At 36.0% G+C, this 21,497-nt stretch overlaps 1 protein-coding gene across 4 annotated transcripts in view; it reads left to right on the top strand.

Moving 5' to 3' along the window:
• STIM2 (stromal interaction molecule 2) overlaps nt 1-21,497 on the top strand; it is a 142,709-nt gene that overhangs the window by 111,203 nt on the left and 10,009 nt on the right. For 3 of the 4 annotated variants that reach the window (XM_088021225.1, XM_028088134.2, XM_088021226.1), the window contains exons 4-11: nt 4,985-5,096; nt 8,655-8,770; nt 11,613-11,790; nt 12,321-12,498; nt 17,533-17,700; nt 17,966-17,989; nt 18,397-18,497; nt 18,724-18,962. In XM_088021225.1, the coding sequence (XP_087877351.1) occupies nt 4,985-5,096; nt 8,655-8,770; nt 11,613-11,790; nt 12,321-12,498; nt 17,533-17,700; nt 17,966-17,989; nt 18,397-18,497; nt 18,724-18,962 (1,116 nt within the window). The remainder of the gene's footprint in view (nt 1-4,984; nt 5,097-8,654; nt 8,771-11,612; nt 11,791-12,320; nt 12,499-17,532; nt 17,701-17,965; nt 17,990-18,396; nt 18,498-18,723; nt 18,963-21,497) is intronic. The other variant, XM_028088143.2, reaches the window with a different exon arrangement.

Here is a 21,497-nt window from a genome sequence, read left to right as displayed (position 1 = left end):
AGGTCACAATGTGTCCTTGATGTCTGTAGTGGAATCCCAAATCCATTAATGCAATTACCTATAGCAGATTGCTCATATATAAGGTATAACTCTTGTATCACTATTAGTACTATGTGTCTAGAAGGTTTGTTTCTAAGAGAAAATGTGTTTTAAGTTTTAAACAGTGAGTTATATAAGGAGACACCTGTATTGGCAGTGAACTTGGATTCTGAAAATGAGAGTTCAAATTCTAGCTCTTCCAGTTCATAGATATGTGTGACTACTTGTGTAATTACTTGGCTTCTTTTGGCCAAGATTCTCTGTATAGACTGTAGAGAGAACAGCTATCTCTCAAATGTGGTTATGGGGGGTTTAATGAGAATATAAGTGAAAGGGTATAATAAAATGTAAAGTCCTGTATCAAAGGAATGTGGCTTTTTGGTGTTAACAGTCAGTGTGTTAGGTGAAAAAAAAAAAAAAAGTTCTTGCCTTGTAGGAGCTACTCACCCAGGGGATAAGACAATCACGGGCAATTCCATGAGAGTATGTGATACATCCTGTGGCAGATATATGTACATGTGATCGGGGGCACAGAGGAGAGCAACTATAATCTGAAAATGGATGGATAGGGGAGACTTCGTGGACAAGGGACTTCCTGATCTGAGTCTTAAAGGCCAAGGAAGAAACATGCCAGGCAGAGAAGGAAGAAGAAGGGAAAGCCATTCCAGGCTGAAGGAGTGGCATGGGGGAATATGGTACATTCAGAAAGCTGCAGATACGGCTGGAGGTATGACTGGAGCATAAACTCTCTACTTGTATTGCTTAATTTGATTATTGAGACCACTTACCTAACTCTAAAAAGGCAATTTATTGCACAGTGGTTAACAACTCTAGAAATAAACTTGGTCTGAAACCTGGTTTGATCATTTGCTAATCTGTTATGTCTAATTAAGAACTTCACCTTCATAGACTTTTAAGTTCAGTATGATGATCAAGGTACCTACTTCAGCGGGTTGTTGGCGATGAGTATTTGAAATAATGTTTGCAAATCTCTCCTGGTGTTTAATACACACACAATAAACATTAGCAGCAGTTTTTGTTTCTGTCTTGAAAGTTTTTAGAGTTACTTTTCCCCCATCAGTATTTTATAATCTACTTTCTAGCCTAGCTGTTTAGCAGTATTTTAAACACCAACTTTTGTTTGTTATAATGGAATCAGAATTTGAATGAATTTTTAAAGATGGTCTAGATCAATTTTCTGTGTTAAACCGAGTCACAGTTAATCACCTGGCTGTCGTGTCCTAGTGAATCTGTGACACAGGTGGGGCAAGAATCAGGTCTCTTTCTCTTGGCCTTGGAATAAATGTCAAAAATCACTCAGAGACACAGTTTCTAGAAGAAAGAATATAAGTTAGCAGTACAGAAATCGGCATTTCTATAGATTTGCAGATGGGAAATCTAGGTTTTGAAGAAATGCAATATCTTTCTCTGGCTGCCCTCTGGTGGAAGTGCTGTTTAGCAACAACACATGTGAAAGAGCCATGAGAGGCAGGTGATGAGGAACCAGGTTATTCTTAAAGGAGTGATTCCTTTGCCATCAAGAATTTCTTATATGGACAGATTCCTATTTCTGTTCATTTGGGTCTCCTCACTAAAGTGTGGGAATAGATTTTCATAATACCTGCCAATTAAACATGTTTTACTTCATTTATTCAAGAGGATCCAACAGATAATTTGTTGAGTGTCTTTTGTGTACTAAATGCTAGGAATAGAAGCAAGAAGCATGTGCATTAGTGAAGTAAACAGATGTTGAAATAATAATCATACAAATAAATAATTATAATTAGTTAAATGTTATGCCTAAAAAGTACAGAGTGATTTATGACCATTAGCAATGTTTGGGAAGCCTCCCTTGAGGAATTAAAGTTTTAACTTAGGGAGTCTCAGTAAAGTAAATAGACAAAGATGAGTTATAGCAATGGAGAAAAGAATCTCATACTGAGGAAACAGCATGTGCAAAGGCCCTAGGGAAGGACAAAGTATGATCTCTCCTAAGAAATGAAAGACAACTAGTGTATTTGGAGCAGGGAAAGCAAATATATAATATAAATCTTGGTCATGAGAAGTGGAGGTATTTACTAGGCATCACCAAAGAAACCAAAAGGCACAGGAAGAAGTGAACCTTCTTCCAAAGTAAACTGTGTGCTCTTAGTTAAAATTTTGTTGTTCTAAAGAGTCATAGTAAAGAAAATTACTTTAGAACCACTGTAATACTCTCTTTACAGAGTAGAGTAATATTAGGATTTGGGCACTTTAAATATGTATTTTTTTTCACTTGATTTTTCTTCCTTTCTCTCCTGGCTCATTGGGAATTGAGGGAATATTTTGATGTGCTGGAGTGTTGAGATCAGGGACTTTTGTTGTGGATCAGTTGAACAGCCATAGAAATGACAGAGAGAATCTTATCCTGTTTTCTTGGCTGAGATTTTTGTGTGGGTGTGTGAGGTGCAGCTGCACTGTTGGTTTCTTGGCAATCAAGACAAGCAGTTCTCAGTGCAGTATATGCTGAATGGGAAGAAACTTAAGAGAAAAAAGGCTACTTTGAATATATTAAATTCAGTGGAAAGCACCGAGGGCCTGAACCTTTGGCTGCTATTCTAAGTTATTTGGCTAAATGGACACAGCAGCCCCAGGCACATGTCCAAGCTTATGGCAGAAACACATGAAGGAGAGAAGATTTTTAAAATAGTCAAAGCTTTGTCTCAATAGAAAATTATCAATTACCATGTGTAATTTTTAAATGAATTTTTGCTAGTTAATTTTTCATTTGTGATTTAAGCTTTTTCTCTAGTGAGCACTTAATGAAAAAGGCAGATTGTGAAAAATTAGCTTTGCTTGCAAAAGTGAACTCATAATTTTCTGTAGTTTATCAGAAAGATGTTTCTCAGATTTATATATACATAGATGGATTCTTAGGTCTGCTTTTATTGCTCACTTGTTTTCTTCATTTTCCTTTGACCTTTCTGTGGCCTATAAGCACTTTGTGTTCCCAAACCCTCAAATTAAATGCAGACAATATGGAGCTCTTAATTTTTTAAGGACACTTGCATCCTTCCCTTTGGATAATCTTGTCATTGTCCTTTGTATTCTTCAAGCAGGGATATCTGAGTCGCTCCCAGTCTTTAACTGTTTATTTCTCTATTACTGTTTAATATTAGCGCTCTCAGAGTAGCATAGTCAGGTCCTATAGTTGGTTGGCCTGGGTTTCTCTCCAGTCCTGCTACTGACTATCTTGGTCCCCTTAACTTCGTTTTTTTTTTTTTTTTTTAAGATTTTATTTATTTGACAGAGAGAGACACAGCGAGAGAGGGAACACAAGCAGAGGGAGTGTGAGAGGGAGAAGCAGGCTTCCCGTGGAGCAGGGAGCCCGATGCGGGGCTCGATCCCAGGACCCTGGGATCATGACCTGAGCCGAAGGCAGACACTTAACGACTGAGCCACCCAGGTGCCCCGGTCCCCTTAACTTTTTAGTTTCTCATCTCCAGAAATGGAGATAATCATGTCAGTGCTTCATGAGGTTTGTTTGTTTGTTTTTAAATAAGGCCTAAAGGAAAAGATGAATATAACGAGCTTAATTCAAAATAAGTGTCCAAGAGAACAGATGCTATGACTGGTCATTTTCTTCATGATTAGGGCCAGTCTTCCAGAATCCACTGTCCTGGGTGATCTCATTTAGTGTAAAGACCATCCGAATGCTGATGACTCTCAATTTTTCTATCTTTGTTTCTAACCTCACTCTTCCTGAAGCCTCCAGACGTGGATAAGTGACTGCTACTATATATCTACACTTAATTATCTAATACATACTTCAAATATAACATGTCTAAAAACAACTTCCCATCTCTGTCACACACTCGTCTACTTGCCTTCCTAATCTGTTCCTCCCCAGTCTTTCCTATCATAGTTAATGGTAACACCCTCTGTCCTTTTTTTTTCTTTTTTTACTTTCCTGTAGCTACCAACCTTCATCCATTTCATGAGCACATCTAACAGCATTATCCCCAGAATATATCCTAAATCTGACCACTTGTCACCATATCGTCTGCTAACACCATAGTCCAAGGCAATAACCTCTCATTTGGACAGCTATATAAAGGAATGGCCTCGTTGTTGCTCTTTGTCTTCCTCCTTGTCTCCTACAATCCTTTCTCCACATTGAGGAGTAAACATAGATTTAAAAACTTTGATTATTAACCCCCCTCCCCCCCAAACATGGCTAGTTCATTCCAACTGTAAGGCCTTTACACTAGTTTTTCCTTCTGTTTGGGTTATTTTTTCTCCCAGATCATCACAATGTTGGCTCCTTGCAAGTTTTGGTTCTCAATTCAGATAATAGCTCCTCAGAAGCTATCCTGACATCTTTCCTTTCTTTCTTAATAGGTGATCACTGTCTGAAATTTCCCCAACTTTCCTTTCTCTTCTTGTGAATTGCCCCCTCCCCTCTCCCATGAGGGCAAGGACTTTATGCATCTTGTTTACTACCATATTCCCAGTGCTTAGTATGGAACCTGATACTCAGAAGGTTTACAGGATTATATGGCTAGATGACAAAATGAAAGAATGAATGATTAGATACATGTGCTGTAAGTGTTTCTGCAGCCAGAGAAATTATGAATTATTTCATCCTGAATGAATTTTACATAGATGCTTATTTTAGAATTAACCATGCTAATATTTTTTTCTTTTTCTTTCATGTTTTCTCTGTCATAGATTATAAGCTCTTAAGTGTAGGAGGTATGTCTCCATTGTTTTCAGCTTCTGATAGAATGCCAAATATCATTTTAGTACTTTTTGTCGATGGAATTGAAAATTCAATTAATATCCTCTGAAATTATAGTAATTTTATATATGTGTGAATGTATATACATATAAATATATGTGTAAATTATATAAATTTGGAAAGCAGAGGTGTTTAAAATATGCCTTCCCCTTTTATCTCTTGTAGTTCATAATTGGACCCTGGAGGACACGCTTCAGTGGTTGATAGAATTTGTTGAACTACCCCAATATGAGAAGAATTTTAGAGACAATAATGTCAAAGGAACAACACTTCCCAGGTGAGTATTTATTATCCAAATGTATTTTTTTTCACTCAGGGAGAATCACATACTAGATGTTATTTTCAGTGCCAAAATAACATCAAAGGGCCAACCTCTGAGCATGTGGTAAATGTGACAAAAACATATTCATTTGATATGAATCCACCTTAATGAAAAACCTATTTGAATGGGTTAATGTACAGATCGTTCTTAATTGTATTTTTTTAGTAACGATAACCACTCTGTATTAGTGGCCGTAAGTTAAACCTCAAAAAAAAAAGTTTAATAAAATGTAAATAATAACCATTTTAAAATGTATATTACATAGAGGAACTCTATTATCTCATTTAAGCTTCATGTTAAAGTTAAGTATGTATTATCCCCATTTTACAGATAAAAAACAATCATAGAGAAGTTAAATATTTTGCCCAATTCAGCATTTGAACCCAGATAGATCTAAACCAATAAGTCTAGAATGCCACTTTATCCCTTAAATGTCTGGAATTATTTGTTACTAGTTTTCTAAATTTTATTTTCTAAATCTCCATTAGTTAACTTTAATAATTTTTAAAGATTTTTTTTTTTTTAAAGATTTTATTTATTTGCGAGAGAGAGAAGGAGCGGGGCAGGGGGAGCAGACAGAGATGGAGAAGCAGACTTCCCGCTGAGCAGGTGGCCCTACAAGGGGCTCAGGGTTCTGTCCTGGGACCCCGAGATCGCGACCTGCGCTGAAGGCAGATGCTTAACCCACTGAGCCACCCAGGCGCCCCGTTAAATGTTAAAATTTGCAATGGTTCTACCAGAACCTGGCCCAGAATAAGGTTGCTTATTTTTTACTTTTCTCTCAAATTTGTTTCTTGAATCAAAAAAGACTAATCCCTTGTTAACCGCCTTACTGTTACATGCGATGAAATGTGCGTATAGCATTTCTGATCAGTTTGCTTACACTGTGTTCAAGGAAGCAGCTGCTGTTGCTTTGGACTTTGGATCCAGTTGGTGATTTTCTATCTCCTGTAAATATCCTCTGAGCATTGATATCAGTGTTTCCGAATTTACTGTGTACATGACTATAATGATGAAATGATGGGAGTAAGAGTCAGTTCAACGAGTGTGTATTGAGTATCTTCTGTGTTGTTCATGGTGTAACTAGGTGCTGGCAAGAAGACAAAAATAAGATACAGTTATTGCTTATTTATTTATTTATGAGAGAAAGGGGGAGTGTGAGGAGAGGGTCAGAGAAAGAATCTTAAGCAGGCTCCACGCTCAGCAGAGAGCCCCACGTGGGGCTCCATCCCCCGAGCCTGAGACTATGACCTGAGCTGAAACCAAGCATCAGACACTTAACCAGCTGAGCCACAGAACACCCCCAGTTTTTGGTCTTAAATAAGACAAGTTTCTAAGTTCAAACAGGATAGTAGAGCATTAAAAATAGGATATTAGGTGTTTTTATTTTGAGTTCTATGTTACCCTGGTTATGAGGAACTCAGTATTTTTCTTACATTGTCTTGTGGGAAGTTTCTTTGTATGACAACAGCACAAAGTAAAATAGGTTGATTGGTGTTTTGGCAATAAGTGTTACAGCCACTTTTTTCTTTTGGTTAAGTAAAGGTTATCACCAATAACTCAAATTCTAAGAGAATCATTGAAATAACATCACAGTCAAGATCAATTTTTTAAATAGTGAACATGTTACTAGGAAAGACAAGTTACAAATACAGAAGTTCAGCTTCCAGGTAAGCCTATTGGAGCCTTTTGGAGTGGAGGAGAAAGGAAGACTCCATCAAGCCCCTTTTATATGGTAATGGCACTTAGATGAGTCCACTTAAAGGAGCAGTTTCCATTAACTTAATGATGTGAGTTATAGAACTTTTTGTAGGGTAACTAGATACAAGAGCTATTGATAAGAATATATAAGAAAATGTATTACATATTACAGATGTACACGTGCCTACAACAATTCATTATGTTTCCTTTCTGTGACATTAAAATATTGTCACATCTGCAATAGGTAGTGAAAATTATATTTTATGTTAGTTCTCATGGTCATCCTAAGCTTTTTACTGATTTTCTATACTCTGAGCTTCATATTAGCAGAACTGATATTAAGGCTCTCTTCACCTGACACATCCTCCTCATTGCTTTCAGACCTGGGTGAACCTCCCTGACATCCTCACCCACTTCCACCTCTGGGTTCATACTGAACTTTGTATAAAACCGTTTTCTGGTATCCTTTTTACTACATCTCATTGTCTTTCTTAAATTTAGTCTCTTGATATTGTTGCTATTAATTCATTCATGCATCCATCCATGCATTCATTCATGTATTACACAGACATTTATCAAGCATCTACTTTTGCCAAGCATAATGCTAGGTGTAGGGATACAGGGACAAGACATAGCTTTGCCTTCAAACAGTTTGTTCACTGTCACATTAAAGGTGTAACAGGAGCATACACAGAAGGGACGAGCAGAGATGAAGGAAGGCATTTTGTGAAGGGAAAGTTAAGAGTTCTTTACTCCCTGAAGTTTTACAGAAGCCTGTAGCAGTTATAGGAGGCTTTGTAATTTCTCCATACTTAGAGGTTTTGATACCTTCCAAAATAAAATGTAGTGGATCAGAGTACAGTTGTTGGAATCACACATATTTGAATTTGAATCCCTGCCCTACCTCTTACTAATTATGCAGCCTTGGGCAAGTTACTCAATCTCTCCTACCTTAGTTTCCTCATTTATAAAATGGGAAATCTATATATACTAGAGGTTTTCTTGAATTTTGACTAAGTCCTTGATACAGGACCCAGCATATAGTACATGCTTGTTTTTATTGTCATTGTTATTAACAATTTTATTATTATTAGACTTTGTGTTATAAGATTTTTATTGGCATCATACTTGGTTGTTAAGAAATCTTAGTTGATGACTGGGCTACTTGGATTTGAATTTCAAAACAAAGTGTGCCTTTTGGCCCCTTAAGTGGTTCTTTCATGGCTGGTGAAATGGTTCAGTACTTTTTATTACATAAATCCCTCCTTTCTCTCCCCCAGCTATGAGGACTTCTTACTCTCACTTATGACTTCAGTGGACTTTAATTTTTAAACAATTTACGTATTAGAATGTAAAGGTATAGGTTTTTTAGATACTTTTAAAGAAAAGGGATATGATCTAAATTGAGAACTATATTTTAAAGTCTGCTATTGATGTTAAGTAAATCATTTACAGTGTTCTTTTTCACTGTGAAATGATAGTAAAATGCCAGAGGTAATTAATTAATGGTTGTGAAATACTTTTGCATTTGATAAATTTCTACATCCTAGTAAATTATAGCATAAGGTACCTTAGAAAACAAAAACATCAACATAACAAATAAATAATTGGCATACAGGGGTGTTTGTACGGCTGAGTTTGCACTGGAAGGTTTTTGATACATGTTAATAAAGTATTAAAGTATTAAATCACATGGATGAGCTACAGCGGTCATCACTAATATGCAGAGTATTAAATGTGTTGTTAAAATATTTAAGTTTACATACTACAGATATTCCCACTTAATATGTATGTATTTTTTTAAATAAACAGGATAGCAGTGCATGAACCTTCATTTATGAGCTCCCAGTTGAAAATCAGCGATCGGAGTCACAGGCAAAAACTTCAGCTCAAGGCACTGGATGTGGTTTTGTTTGGACCTCTGACACGTTAGTATTCTCTCTCAGAGTCTGATGCAAAAGAATAATCAGATCATATATTTATTTAAAAAAGAAAGAAAGAACACTAGAAAATCATTTATTAGCTATAAAGGAAATGTCATGTATCTTAAAAAGATTTATAGGGTGAGATTTTCTGTCATTGAAATGTGGAGTGTGAAATTTCCAAGCTGGTTACTGATGTAAAAAGTAAAAACTATGTTTGTTGATAATTTAGAATTAAATTTCTAGATTTGGGACTTTAGATCTTTGTAACAGTTTTAATGTTGATGCCATTATAACTGGATATTCACTGAAGGATCCCTTTCAAAAATGGTACAATGTAACCATTTCCATGGCACAGAGTAATACATCCTAATTTGATTTCATTTATCACCAGGAAAAGGATTTTCTAGATAGAGATGAAAAGGAGAGATCCACTTGAAATTTTACATGGTAACAGACTATTCTGGCAGAAGCACAAGATGGAAAATGTTACTTGGTTGTGTTGAAGAACATTTAAGAAATTATTATGTCATATTTGTAAGGAAAATAAGCCTTGTATTTCTTTACTTTTGACAGGAATACTTCTTTCAGAAAGGAAGTTTAATATATTTAATTTCAAATTGTAAAAAGCTTTGGGGGAAAGTGTTTGAAGAGTACACATTTTAGAGGAATTATGTTCTATTTTTTTCAGAAGCCAAAAAGGAGTAACAAAATTAATACAAGAAAAATGGCTTCCACAGATGATAAATTAGCAAACAGTTGTTTATTTTACCTCAATTTTTGGAGTTAGGAGACTTGCAGGTTTCTGTGCTATGGTTTTGGGGGTGGCCCTGCTGAGAAAGGGTTCCTGGAGCTGTTGGATAGATTCCATGACTGTACTGGTGGTTCTTTTTGGCTCAGGCTGAGAGCAGCTGGTGAAACAGCTGGAACACTCCGCTTTGTGAGAGGTGGTGGAAATGCACTGCTGTTGGAAATTACAAACCCTAGGAAGCAAAACCCTCCTGAAATTCCGGGCATTCCACACAGATGACACCCTGAGTTTCCTACTGAATCTCTTGGGGGTTGTCTGCCGTGAGATTCTGATATTTTCATGGGACTGATTGGTGAAAATAGGAATTAAGCTCTAAAACTTGCCTCTCTGTACAACTTGGTCAGGGATATTTATATTTTATTAATCTGGGAACAAATCACCCGCTAAGCCAAAACAGTATTATATTATCATTTGAAAAGAAACCAAACTAGTCTCAAAGAATGTTGAAAATAAATGTTTTAATAAACAAACCAGTGAAGAAGTTAATGATGCATTACCTTTTTAATGTGTTTGTCTTAGAATTATTATTTGAGTGAATGAGCCCTGCAGTTGGAACACGGGCATTAGATTTATAACAAACTAACATAAAATGAACAGAGATATATTTTAAAGGAGTTTTCACTGAAATCTTTTTCAGTCTGTGGTAATTATTATAGAATTTGGGACTTCTCTGCCTATTTATTGTCATTTCTGGTGATTCTGTTTTGGCCTGAACAGGGCTCATATTTGAACTAGAACTCGAGCTGAACTTCTCAGTCTGAGGCAGAAATAAAAATAAATCCTTTTGAGACTTTAGCATTCTGCAATGCGTCTGTTTCACTGTAGGTGTGCGCTCTGGAAATACGCAGCCCCGAGGGTCTCTGGCCTGGAGCATGCTGTTCATCACACTGTGTAAACATACACGAACCCGAGGAAGCGCAGGAACTTGTCCTGTCTGTAGAGCTCCTTATTTCATCACACATATAACATATCTTCCTGCTGGAGGCCTGGGCAGTTAGGTTGTTTTCCACTGTAAACTATGTCTCTTTGGAGCAACGAATACATTATATTGTATTAGTTATCTTTGTGTATCCTTCCAGAGAGCCCTCTGAAAATTAGTGTGTAATTAAGAGTCAGGGATAAACTAGGAAATTATTTAACTAGTGATTTCTGTGTTTTGTATCACTGAAGACAGTGGGCCCTGGCTCCTTACTCCTTACTTTAGAAACAGTGCTGGAAATTACTGACCTGCCTGGTGGTAAAAAAGGTGATCTGTTCTTTCCTTCTAGTAACCCAGATTTCTCTGGCAAATAGCCACCTAAAGCATGACTTGTTATGATCATGTAACTCCTGCTTTCTCAACCGTGGCACTTCACGTTTTGGGCTGGATAATTCTCTGTTACTGGCAGAAGTGGGGCTGGAAATTGATTGTCTTGTGAGTTATTGGATATTTAGGAACATCCCTAGCCTCTCCCCACTAGACACCAGTGACAACTTCCCTATCCACTTTACACCTTCCCATCTGTGACAAGCAAAAATTGTCAAATGTCCACTGTGGGGGGATATCACCCTCAGTTGAGAATCATTGACTAATCTTAGTTACATGACTACTTGCTTGGGGAAAATGTTCTTCTGGTGAACGATTAGGCTTCCAGTGTATGTATCAAAGCATGAAAGCTCCCTAACTTGACTGAAGGAAAGCAGTTGGGGTGAGAGTGGTGGTACTCTTCTTTATGCCTCCTTTCACCTCACAGAGAACATGATTGGAGATGCTGTTGGCTTTTTCACAGCTCCCCAGGACTTTTGTTACTATCTCCTATACCAGCAGGGGTAGAGTACATGCATGTGGGTTTATCTGTGCCCTCTGGTAGTTCTAGTGTATCAGACTGTCATAAGCACTTTGATTATTTGAAGAAAGAATTTTTAAAAGGCTAGAGCTTATTTATGGGAGGGACATTTTCACATTTGTTTTTAGATACCTACTCCTTTTTTAAAAAAATGCTTCTATGTATTGAGATTCTGTTATCAAAGATTAATCATCTGTAATTTTCTTCATAGGCCCGCCTCATAACTGGATGAAGGATTTTATTCTCACAGTTTCTATAGTAATTGGTGTTGGAGGGTGCTGGTTTGCTTACACACAGAATAAGACATCAAAAGAACATGTTGCAAAAATGATGAAAGACTTAGAGAGTCTACAAACTGCAGAGCAAAGCCTAATGGACTTACAAGAGAGGTGAATAAGTTTAAAAAGCTACAAGTCTTATTATTTATGTAGTCAAATACAGTTTGTGAAAATGTAATATGGGCATGGGCTTACACACTTTTACTTGGTTTGTTACACACATCAGTAATGTCTGTACACTTCATTTCGTATAGTTAGAAAAGTTATATTGTCCTAATTACAGATTTATATTAAAGGTATGCACTAGGGAATAAGCAGATCAGTGAAAATAAATCAGATATAGGTGGAATGATATGTGTAGTTCAGTTTTATTTTTAACATGATTTAGATAATAAAGAATTTCTTAAGAGTCTGTTTGCTGAAGAGTGATTCTCTGCTATCACTGTATTTTCAGCTCAGGATTACCCATATAGATGTATAGTGGGCTACCTGCTAGTTTTGGTATTCACATATAAGATTAATAGAAAATACTCTGATTTTGGATGGGAACATGTATTCTGCTGCTTGATACGTATTTATTCGTGAAAAAATGAAACTTTGGAAATTTTGGTGAGGAATTTTCATTTTTATCCTTCTGTAAGGCTTGAAAAGGCACAGGAAGAAAATAGAAATGTTGCTGTAGAAAAGCAAAATCTAGAACGCAAAATGATGGATGAAATCAATTATGCAAAGGAAGAGGCCTGTCGGCTGAGAGAGCTAAGGGAAGGAGCCGAATGTGAGCTGAGTAGACGGCAATATGCAGAGCAGGAATTGGAGCAGGTATTTACATTCCATGAACAGTATTGTTAGGGCAGTGGTAGCGCCACTCTGAGGAGTTTTGTGGTTTGTTTTTTTTTTGAGTTTTCTTTCTTTCTTTTTTTATTTTATGTTATGTTAGTCACCATACATTACATCATTAGTTTTTGATGTAGTGTTCCATGATTCATTGTTTGCGTATAACACCCAGTGCTCCATGCAGTACTTGCCCTCCTTAATACCCATCACCGGGCTAACCCATCCCCTAACCCCCTCCCGTCTAGAACCCTCGGTTTGTTTCTCAGAGTCCATAATCTCTCATGGTTCGTCACTGAGGAGTTGTTTTGTTTTTGTTTATAGTCTTCTGCATTTAGTGGCATTGTATATTATTCCTTAGTTAATAAAAGAATTGTTCATATTATTAGCATTGATCAAAGCCCGTATAGCAAAATGACAAAGTAATAATTTAAAAATAAAGTTACCATCATGTTCACTCACTCATGAAATCTTATCCCATGCCATGTTAATTATCTCCAGTGAATTTAAGGTATTTAACATCTGTGATATGTTTCAGTTTCCAGCTGTAACCTAATAAAGTATATCTAATGTTAAACCTCTCTGCAAAGGTAAAGAATCTCTATTATATATTTGAATCCTGTTAAATGGCTTTAGAACATAATCTGCTAAAAATTTTGAAGTTGTCTACAGATGCCTTTCCAGTATCTCCTGCTACCATGTGGTTACTCAAGATGGAATAAAAGCCTTCAGGCATAGCACATTCCTTCAAGAAGGGGGGGGGCAGAATTTAATTGTAGGCAGATCTTTTGGTTTTCTATTCTTGCTATAAAAAATTACCACTAACTTCGTGGCTTGAAACGACACACATTTATTATCTTACAGTTCTTAAGACAGAGTTTAAAATAGGTTCACAGGGCTGCATTCCTCTGGAGGCTCTAGGGAGGATCTGTTTCCTTGCCTTTTTCAGCTTTCAGAAGCTGCCTGCATTTCTTGGCTCGTGGCCCCTTCCTTCATCTTCAAAACACGTCATTCCAACCTCTGTTTCTGTGGTCTCATCTCCCTCTTCTGACTTCGACCCTTTCTTTTCTGATAAAGAAACTGCGGGTGAGAAGGCTTGCCCAAGATCAGAGTGCCTCAGTTGTAAAGCAGGGCCAAGAACCTTGGTGTTCTGTCTCCTTTGCTTTGTGCACTGTTGCCTTCTCAGCCAGGTGCTAAATAAGGAATAAGAATTATGTGATGAATGAGTTTCAGTTTCAACTCCTGAGGAAATGTTCAGTTTCCTGAACATTCAGTTCAGGAATGGAAATGCATCCATTCCTCTGTAAATAACAGTGTAATTCAAACTAAGGATTAGAATTTAGGTCAGATGATAAACTTATGAATAATAGCAGAGAAAATAGTTAAAATAGTTGCTGTTATTGGAAGGTCAGGATTTCCAAAATTTTGAAACATTGACAGTCAATGAAAACATTGTTCAGCCTCAGTTAATGGTAGAAATATACCAGTTCTGTGTTAAATGTGTTGCATTTAACACAGTAATGCATTACTGTTTCCTTCAGGATTGTCGTTTTTGGTAGGGTTTGTCTGCCTGAACGCAGCCATCTCTTCTATTCATAGCTAGCTATTGTTTCCCTGATACCCCTGGCATCTGTTTGTTGGATCTTTTCCCTGTAAGGAGTTTGTTCTCTTAAGTTAACGCCTACATGTATTTGATGGTCAGGTCCTATTTATCTGACAAACCTTATCTGTACAGAATGTAGTAAGGAACCAGGGAGTTAACAGGAAAAAAAAAAGGAAGAAAGAAAGAAAAAGGCTTAGCCAAAATTATAGTGTGTCCAAGAATTAGATATTATGCCTTTTATTCCTGTGAGAACTCACTGCCTTTTCCCACCAAGGCTTCTAACTCTTGGTTTGTTCCCAGTACTAAACTAAACAGCTTGTTAGCTATTTTTCTGCACTTTATAGGTTAGAAGGAACAAATCAGAAAGCAGTAGTGGTAATTTGTCTACAGAGACATAAACTGATAGCAGAATTTTACAGGTGACTGCCTCACAGTGAGGGAGAAGACGCCCTACAAAAGGGATTCCCCAAAAGGGATTCACAAACATTCTAATTTGAAGTTTTTGGCAGAAAGGCATTGCACACCGCAGTAGGCCTTAGGATCACCACGATATGTCCCAGTACAGATGTAATAATCCTAATGAGATCCTGAGTCAGTAAGGGGTGGTTTAAAGGAGTTAAGTGGGTATTTAAATGAACTCTGTCCAACAGGATTATAGTAATAAGAAACACAGTTTTAACGATTGCGTACTGCGTGCCAGAAGTTTATGCTATGCACATTATGGGTGGTTTGCTCATAAATTTTAATCCTCACGATAAATAGATATTATCCTCATTTATAGATGAGATGTGCAGAGAGGTTAAATAAGTTGCCTGAATTTACACAGCTCTTCCATGGCAAAGGCAAGATTTTGTGTGTTTTATTCCAAAGTCCATGTTTTCCCGTACTGCTATTAAAAGTTTTGTTTCTAGAAGTAAATTTCACTGGGAAGCTAATTTATGTATAATGTCATATAATCTACAGTTCCACATAGTTTGAAGTATTACTGTAGCTTGTCTGAGAGGTAATCAACTTCTCAGAATTACAAATCAGGAGTATCAGGCACATATATTGTATAGTGGTGCTATTTTTTCCCTAAAACAAAAACTTTGGGGTGAATAATAGTACCGCTTCATATTTTGTATGGTTTAAATACTTTTCACATAAATTATTTTGTTCTTAAAGTTTCAAGAAGACCAAAGTCAGGACAAGTCATACTATATGCCTGTTCTACATGAGACAATAAACCTCAGATCAGAAAGTGAAGAAGTGGTGAAAGTCACAAGGGTAATAATCATAAAGTTGGGTCCAGAGCCATGTTTTCAGGTATTTAGGGTTTGGATACCATGTTTTTACTTATTGCTGTTTTATTCCTGAGACACGAATATTGTGTAAATAATTATATTTGTAAACAATTTAATAATTCATCATTTGCAAAAGCTTTTAATTACTCATTTTTTTCTGCATCCATTCCTCTGTAAATAACAGTGTAATTCAAACTAAGGATTAGAATTTAGGTCAGATGATAAACTTATGAATAATAGCAGAGAAAATAGTTAAAATAGTTGCTGTTATTGGAAGGTCAGGATTTCCAAAATTTTGAAACATTGACAGTCAATGAAAACATTGTTCAGCCTCAGTTAATGGTAGAAATATACCAGTTCTGTGTTAAATGTGTTCATTGAGTTATTTTAGGGGAAATAAACATAATAAGGAAAATCTTTATGATTAAAGAGAAAAACTTGAGTGAAATTTGAGATAGATTCTCTGTGTAGTTCCTTGACAATGAAAATTGTATATAAATTTTAGCTTTAAGATCTTGTGAGAAAGAGGGCCTGCTAAGCTATACATTATAGTGTTGTATGGAACTCCATGTCATAGGACCTGACCTCAGATTCTCTCTTCCTGAAAGATTAGCAGGGACGCCACACGGCTTACCCAGCCATTTTATTAAACACAGTATTGTCCCAAGCGCTTTGCACAGTTTAATGTGTCAGGCACATGTTGCTTAGGATTTGTTTTTAGTGAGTAGGCGGAGTAAGTAAGTAAGCGATCTTACCCTTACTTTTAATGTCTGTACTTAGTGTCCCATTGTAATTTTTTTTCTTCTAATTTTGGAGTTTAAAAAAAATACTTCTCAAACATAATTTTCTTTCTGCACTATCTCACAACTGTTCTATTTCTTTATCAGAAGAAACTTGTGTATAGTACTCTTATTAGTTTATTCTGGCACACAATACAGTTTATTTAAATTAGTTGTGTTTGTTCAGATCAGACATTCTTCTGCATGTGAGTTGAAGAGTAGAGTTTTTAGTTACTTTACTTAGCTTTGAGGAAAATAATTTGCAGGTGTGGTGCTCCAGAAGCAGGAGGCTCCACAGTGCATTCATGACTTTGGAGGTCTTGAGTGTGTGTTCATAATTCCTTATATTCCATCACATATCTTTACACATCTTTAGCTTGAGCTCTTGCTAGTTTTTAAGTGAATCTTATCTAGAATGGATTGTCTCTTCTTTCTGTGTTCTTTTCTTAGGCTTTCTTTAAGAGTTTTTTCCTTAGCATTTAATACCAGCTGATGCACTAAGCATGTTAGTTCTCTAACTATTTATTGTCTGGCTCCCCTAAAGGGCAGCTCGAAGGAAGACTTTGACATCCTGACACTGAAGCCTATGCATAGTTTCTCATGGAAAAATCAAGTAGAGTCTCACTCAGAATCTATTTTCTTGAAATTTACACATGGTCTGCAAATGCTGATTTATCTACTTTCTGGTATGTTAGAAGCAGCGAATTAAGTAGAAGTGGGTGAAACAGACTGTAACAGACAGATGTGCTTATAACAGTGAGAAATAACTAACCATAAAGAAGGTGTCATAAAAAAACTTCGAAAAACACTATCATTACTCTAAAAAGTGAATGTATAGTTAAATGGCTTACAGTAATGTCTCCTGGGAATAGTAGAAGGGGTAGTAGGGCAGGTATTCACCATATTTTGGATACTTCTTTATATTCTATTCCATAAACAAAAAAATACATTACGAGAAGAATATAATCCATTTTAGTTTGTATGTGTCTGGAATTTTCTTCTGTACACTGAGTCTGGCTGTTAAAAACTAAATAATGCAACTTAAGATATATGTAAGCCCCTTTTACCCTTTGGGCTTTACAGCTTTGCTTTGTGGGTTAAGATGCACTTGAAATTTCAGCTCTAGTTTTAATGTTAGAAATATATTTTTATACTTTGTGATTTTAAAATACAAGGAGCATAATTAAAATTGCTTTTTCTCTTAATTTTGGTGAAATCTTAATTTCTTAAGATGTATCTTAATTTAAATATCTTCTTTAAAAAAACAAATTTCTCTCTCTTTCTGTCTCCATTTCCATCTTCCCCCCAACCTTCTCTTCATCCCTTCCTTTCCCTCTCCCCCCTCCTTCCCTTACAGGTTCGAATGGCTCTAAAAAAGGCTGAAAAAGAATTTGAACTCCGAAGCAGCTGGTCTGTTCCAGATGCACTTCAAAAATGGCTTCAGTTAACACATGAAGTAGAAGTACAGTACTACAATATTAAAAGACAAAATGCTGAAATGCAATTAGCTATTGCTAAGGATGAGGTACTCTATTATATTTCAAAACCTAATAAATTTCTAAAGAGATTAACCAATTGAGATACAAAGGTCTGAATAAAAATTGTATTATTGTAGCTTCTTTTTGTGAATTGGAACTTACTGCATAAATTGACTCTCGTAGTCATAGGTTGTAGAGTAAAATTACCTTATTTAGAGAAGTGTATACCTTTCAGAATGACCTTAGTGTCATTTAAAAATCATCCCTATTATCATTGTCATAAATGTTTTATACAGAGCTTTTCTCCTCTAGGTTGCTGCTTCATATCTGATTCAGGTTAGTAGTTACTAGAAATTAATGTCTGACTCTTATTAAATTGTGTGAAATGAGATTAAGTTTTAATCTGATTTCTAGCAAAAAAAAAAAAGCTCAGTTCACTCACTAACACCTCACTGCAGTAGCATACGAGTAATGTTATTTTGTTTTAATAGAAGATTAGGTCTTTCTGAACCATCAAAATAAGAGAAAAATTCTCCAGAACAAAGTTTTGAATTGTATTGATTGGCTTAGGAAAGCATGCTTTCACCCTTATCTGTTTTCTTTTTTGGAAATTAGGGCTTTATTTTGGCTAATATAATTTTCCACTGATTTTATGATTATTAATATATTCAAAACAAACTTCATTAGTATATGTGTGTTTTTTTCCAAACCTACCCTTATTTTCTCTCTCCTTGGGTTTCTAGGCAGAGAAAATTAAAAAGAAAAGAAGCACGGTGTTTGGGACTCTGCATGTTGCGCATAGCTCCTCCCTAGATGAGGTAGATCACAAAATTCTGGAAGCAAAGTAAGAATGTTATTTTAGCTATCAGTTTACCTGTATTCTGTTGAAATGTGTAATTTATAAGCAGTTTATATCTTAATTTGTCAATTTAAGCATGTGTAATTACATAACCTATACTAATTTTAAGAATGGGTAATTGCCATGGTCTGTTCATGTAGCTGCCCTGCTTTTTAGTGCCATAATAAAGATTCTTTGATGCAACAAGTAATTCCTACATTGGCTTTTCCAGGAAAGCGCTCTCTGAGTTGACAACTTGTTTACGAGAACGACTTTTTCGCTGGCAACAGATTGAGAAGATCTGTGGCTTTCAGATAGCCCATAACTCGGGACTCCCCAGCCTGACCTCTTCCCTGTATTCTGATCACAGCTGGGTGGTGATGCCCAGAGTCTCCATTCCCCCCTATCCAATTGCTGGAGGAGTTGATGATTTAGATGAAGACACACCCCCAATAGTGTCACAGTTTCCTGGTAAGTGGTGAGTTCAAAAAAGAGAGTTGGTACAGTTTTTAAAGGAATTTTCTACATGCCTTTTATGAATCATTGACTTTGAAACCTATGATGAAAACTTTGTTCATTCGTTATATTCTCTTTTTTCCTTTTGTGGTTAATAATTTATCTTTACTATGTGAGAAGAATATATCAGGTGTGTGTCTGTATACATACACATATAGTAACGCATTATACATGCTAGATATTGTATGAACGAAGTGCCGAGCTTTGAGGGTTAATATCCTTTCAAATGGCAGCTTAATCTATAGTAGAAAGTAAAAATTAGGGGAAGATCTTGGTGCCATTGACTAACCAACTGTGTGACTTTGAGCCAGTCTGTGATTTATTTGAAGTTCAGTTACCGTTCTCAATGGGCATGGGGTTTTTGTTTTGCTTTTTCAATTCTCTATCCTTAGTTTATCCTGCTGTGTTGTAACTCATGAAGCACTGGCTCAGTTTACTTTTAAACAGAATTAAACTGTGCTTATGTTTAGAAAAACCTTCTGTTGTTGTTGCTAGAAAGTAGAGCTCCTCCCAAAGGTGGTTTTAAAATGTACAGTTTTCTTATGTTGCCTTGTTTATGCTATAAACATAAAACATAAAATAAGCATACATGTAAAATATGTAAAAACAATATGTAAAAATTAAACATAAAAATCCCTTGAAGTCTTACATTGTAAGGAGTATGTTTTAGTAGGAAGGTAAAATTTAAATATTTTGGATTTTGTTAACTGTTTTTAGAATTTATTAATAAGTATGTGGACTTTTTGCAGAGTTAGAAATCATTTGAAAAACTTTTTCACCCTTGTTATTGCCTGGCTGATTCGCTTTCCCAATCTTTGGGACCTTTTTGAAACTGTAGATAGAACAAGATTCCAAAGAATGGAAAGCAAAATTTAATAATTGATTGGTTGAAAACTTGGATAGAAGTTTTAGTTTTAAGACAAATCAGTCATGATATATAAACATTTTCCAGTTTGAATTTTTTTATCCAATTACATTTTTCCTGATGTTATGATTTACAAAGGGTTCTAATATTTATTTTTTATTTTTATTTTTTTTAAAGATTTTATTTATTTGAGAGAGAGAGAATGAGAGATAGCACGAGAGGGAAGAGGGTCAGAGGGAGAAGCAGACTCCTTGCCGAGCAGGGAGCCCAATGCGGGACGCGATCCCGGGACTCCAGGATCATGACCTGAGCCGAAGGCAGTCACTTAACCAACTGAGCCACCCAGGCGCCCAAGGGTTCTAATTTTTAGAACAGTTTTATGAAATAAAGCCCTAAATTTGCAAATAAATAGTGAATGACTACGCGTTTGTGTTTATTTCTGTGGCTGTAACTCTCTGGTTTAATGGCAGAGAGATGAGGCAAGTCAGTTGGGGAGGCACTAAACTCTTAACACAGTAGAGAAGACAGGACAGATAATAAATGCATTGAATCCTGAAATGTGTGACCTCGCTCATCTCACTTGTCCTATGCTGCAAGGTAGTTACGGTGCAAAGTTATACCTAGATCTAGGCCAGCTCTGCTCTTTGAATATTGTCAGCTTATGTTTATTTGAATTGTATGCCCTTAAGCTTGCCAAATGCAACACTGATTCATAAATATATGATTTTGTTTGAAAACTATAGCTTTTTAAAGTCATAGTTCCTCCTGAGAATCCATAATTTTTCAGTGTCCATATGCATGAAGATGTATTCCGTAAGTTAACTAGTTCTTTTTCTTTTCCTTTTTTTAAAGTTCTTTTTGATGGGACAAAAATATATGTGAATAATTATCTAAGTTTTCAGTGATTGTGATATACGGAGAAATTTGAAATATGAAAAAAGTGAGTTGATTTTAATTTAGTATTATGATTTAGAAGTTCTGTGACCAAATTTATTATCTTTGGAAAAAAACTCTTGCCAAAGATTACACTTTGAGAGCTCCACCTCCACCCAGTGGCACAGCCGTGATACTCCACTCTGCTTTGCTGCAAAAGCATAATTTCTAAAGCTGATAAATGAGGAACTTCTGGCAGCCAGACTAAAGTCTAGAGTAGGATGAAGACCTCTTTATTATGTACCCTCTGAGAAGTTTTAAATTTGTACCGTGCGTATGTGTAAATTCTGTAAGTGTGAAATAGTGGCAGGGAAACATGCCTGTGGTATGTTAAGAGCCAAGTAAAAGATTGTAAAACTATACACAGAATAATATTATCTGTGTTTAATTATGTGTGAAGAAAAATATAGGGAAAATATTATCAAAGTTTAGCTCATTGTGGGTAGGAGAAGAGATGATAGTTTTTTCCTGTTACTTTTATAGTATCTGCTAAATATTCATAGTGGGAATGTGGTAGCAGTTTATTTAAAATTTCTTATTATAAAGTCCTCAAATGTACTTAAAAGTACTGAAAATTAAATGCTCACCTACTACAAAGATAAACAAATTTTAACATTTTGCTCTATTCATCCCTTTTTCTGAAATAAATTATTATACATATAGCTAAACCACATGGCCTCCCCTTCCTACTC

Source organism: Eumetopias jubatus, unplaced genomic scaffold (genome assembly GCF_037043125.1).
Source record: "Eumetopias jubatus isolate StellerSeaLion01/CBP00866 unplaced genomic scaffold, mEumJub1_p1.0 scaffold_2, whole genome shotgun sequence".
Lineage (NCBI taxonomy): Eukaryota > Metazoa > Chordata > Mammalia > Carnivora > Otariidae > Eumetopias > Eumetopias jubatus.
This window is presented reverse-complemented; position numbering and strand designations above follow the sequence as displayed.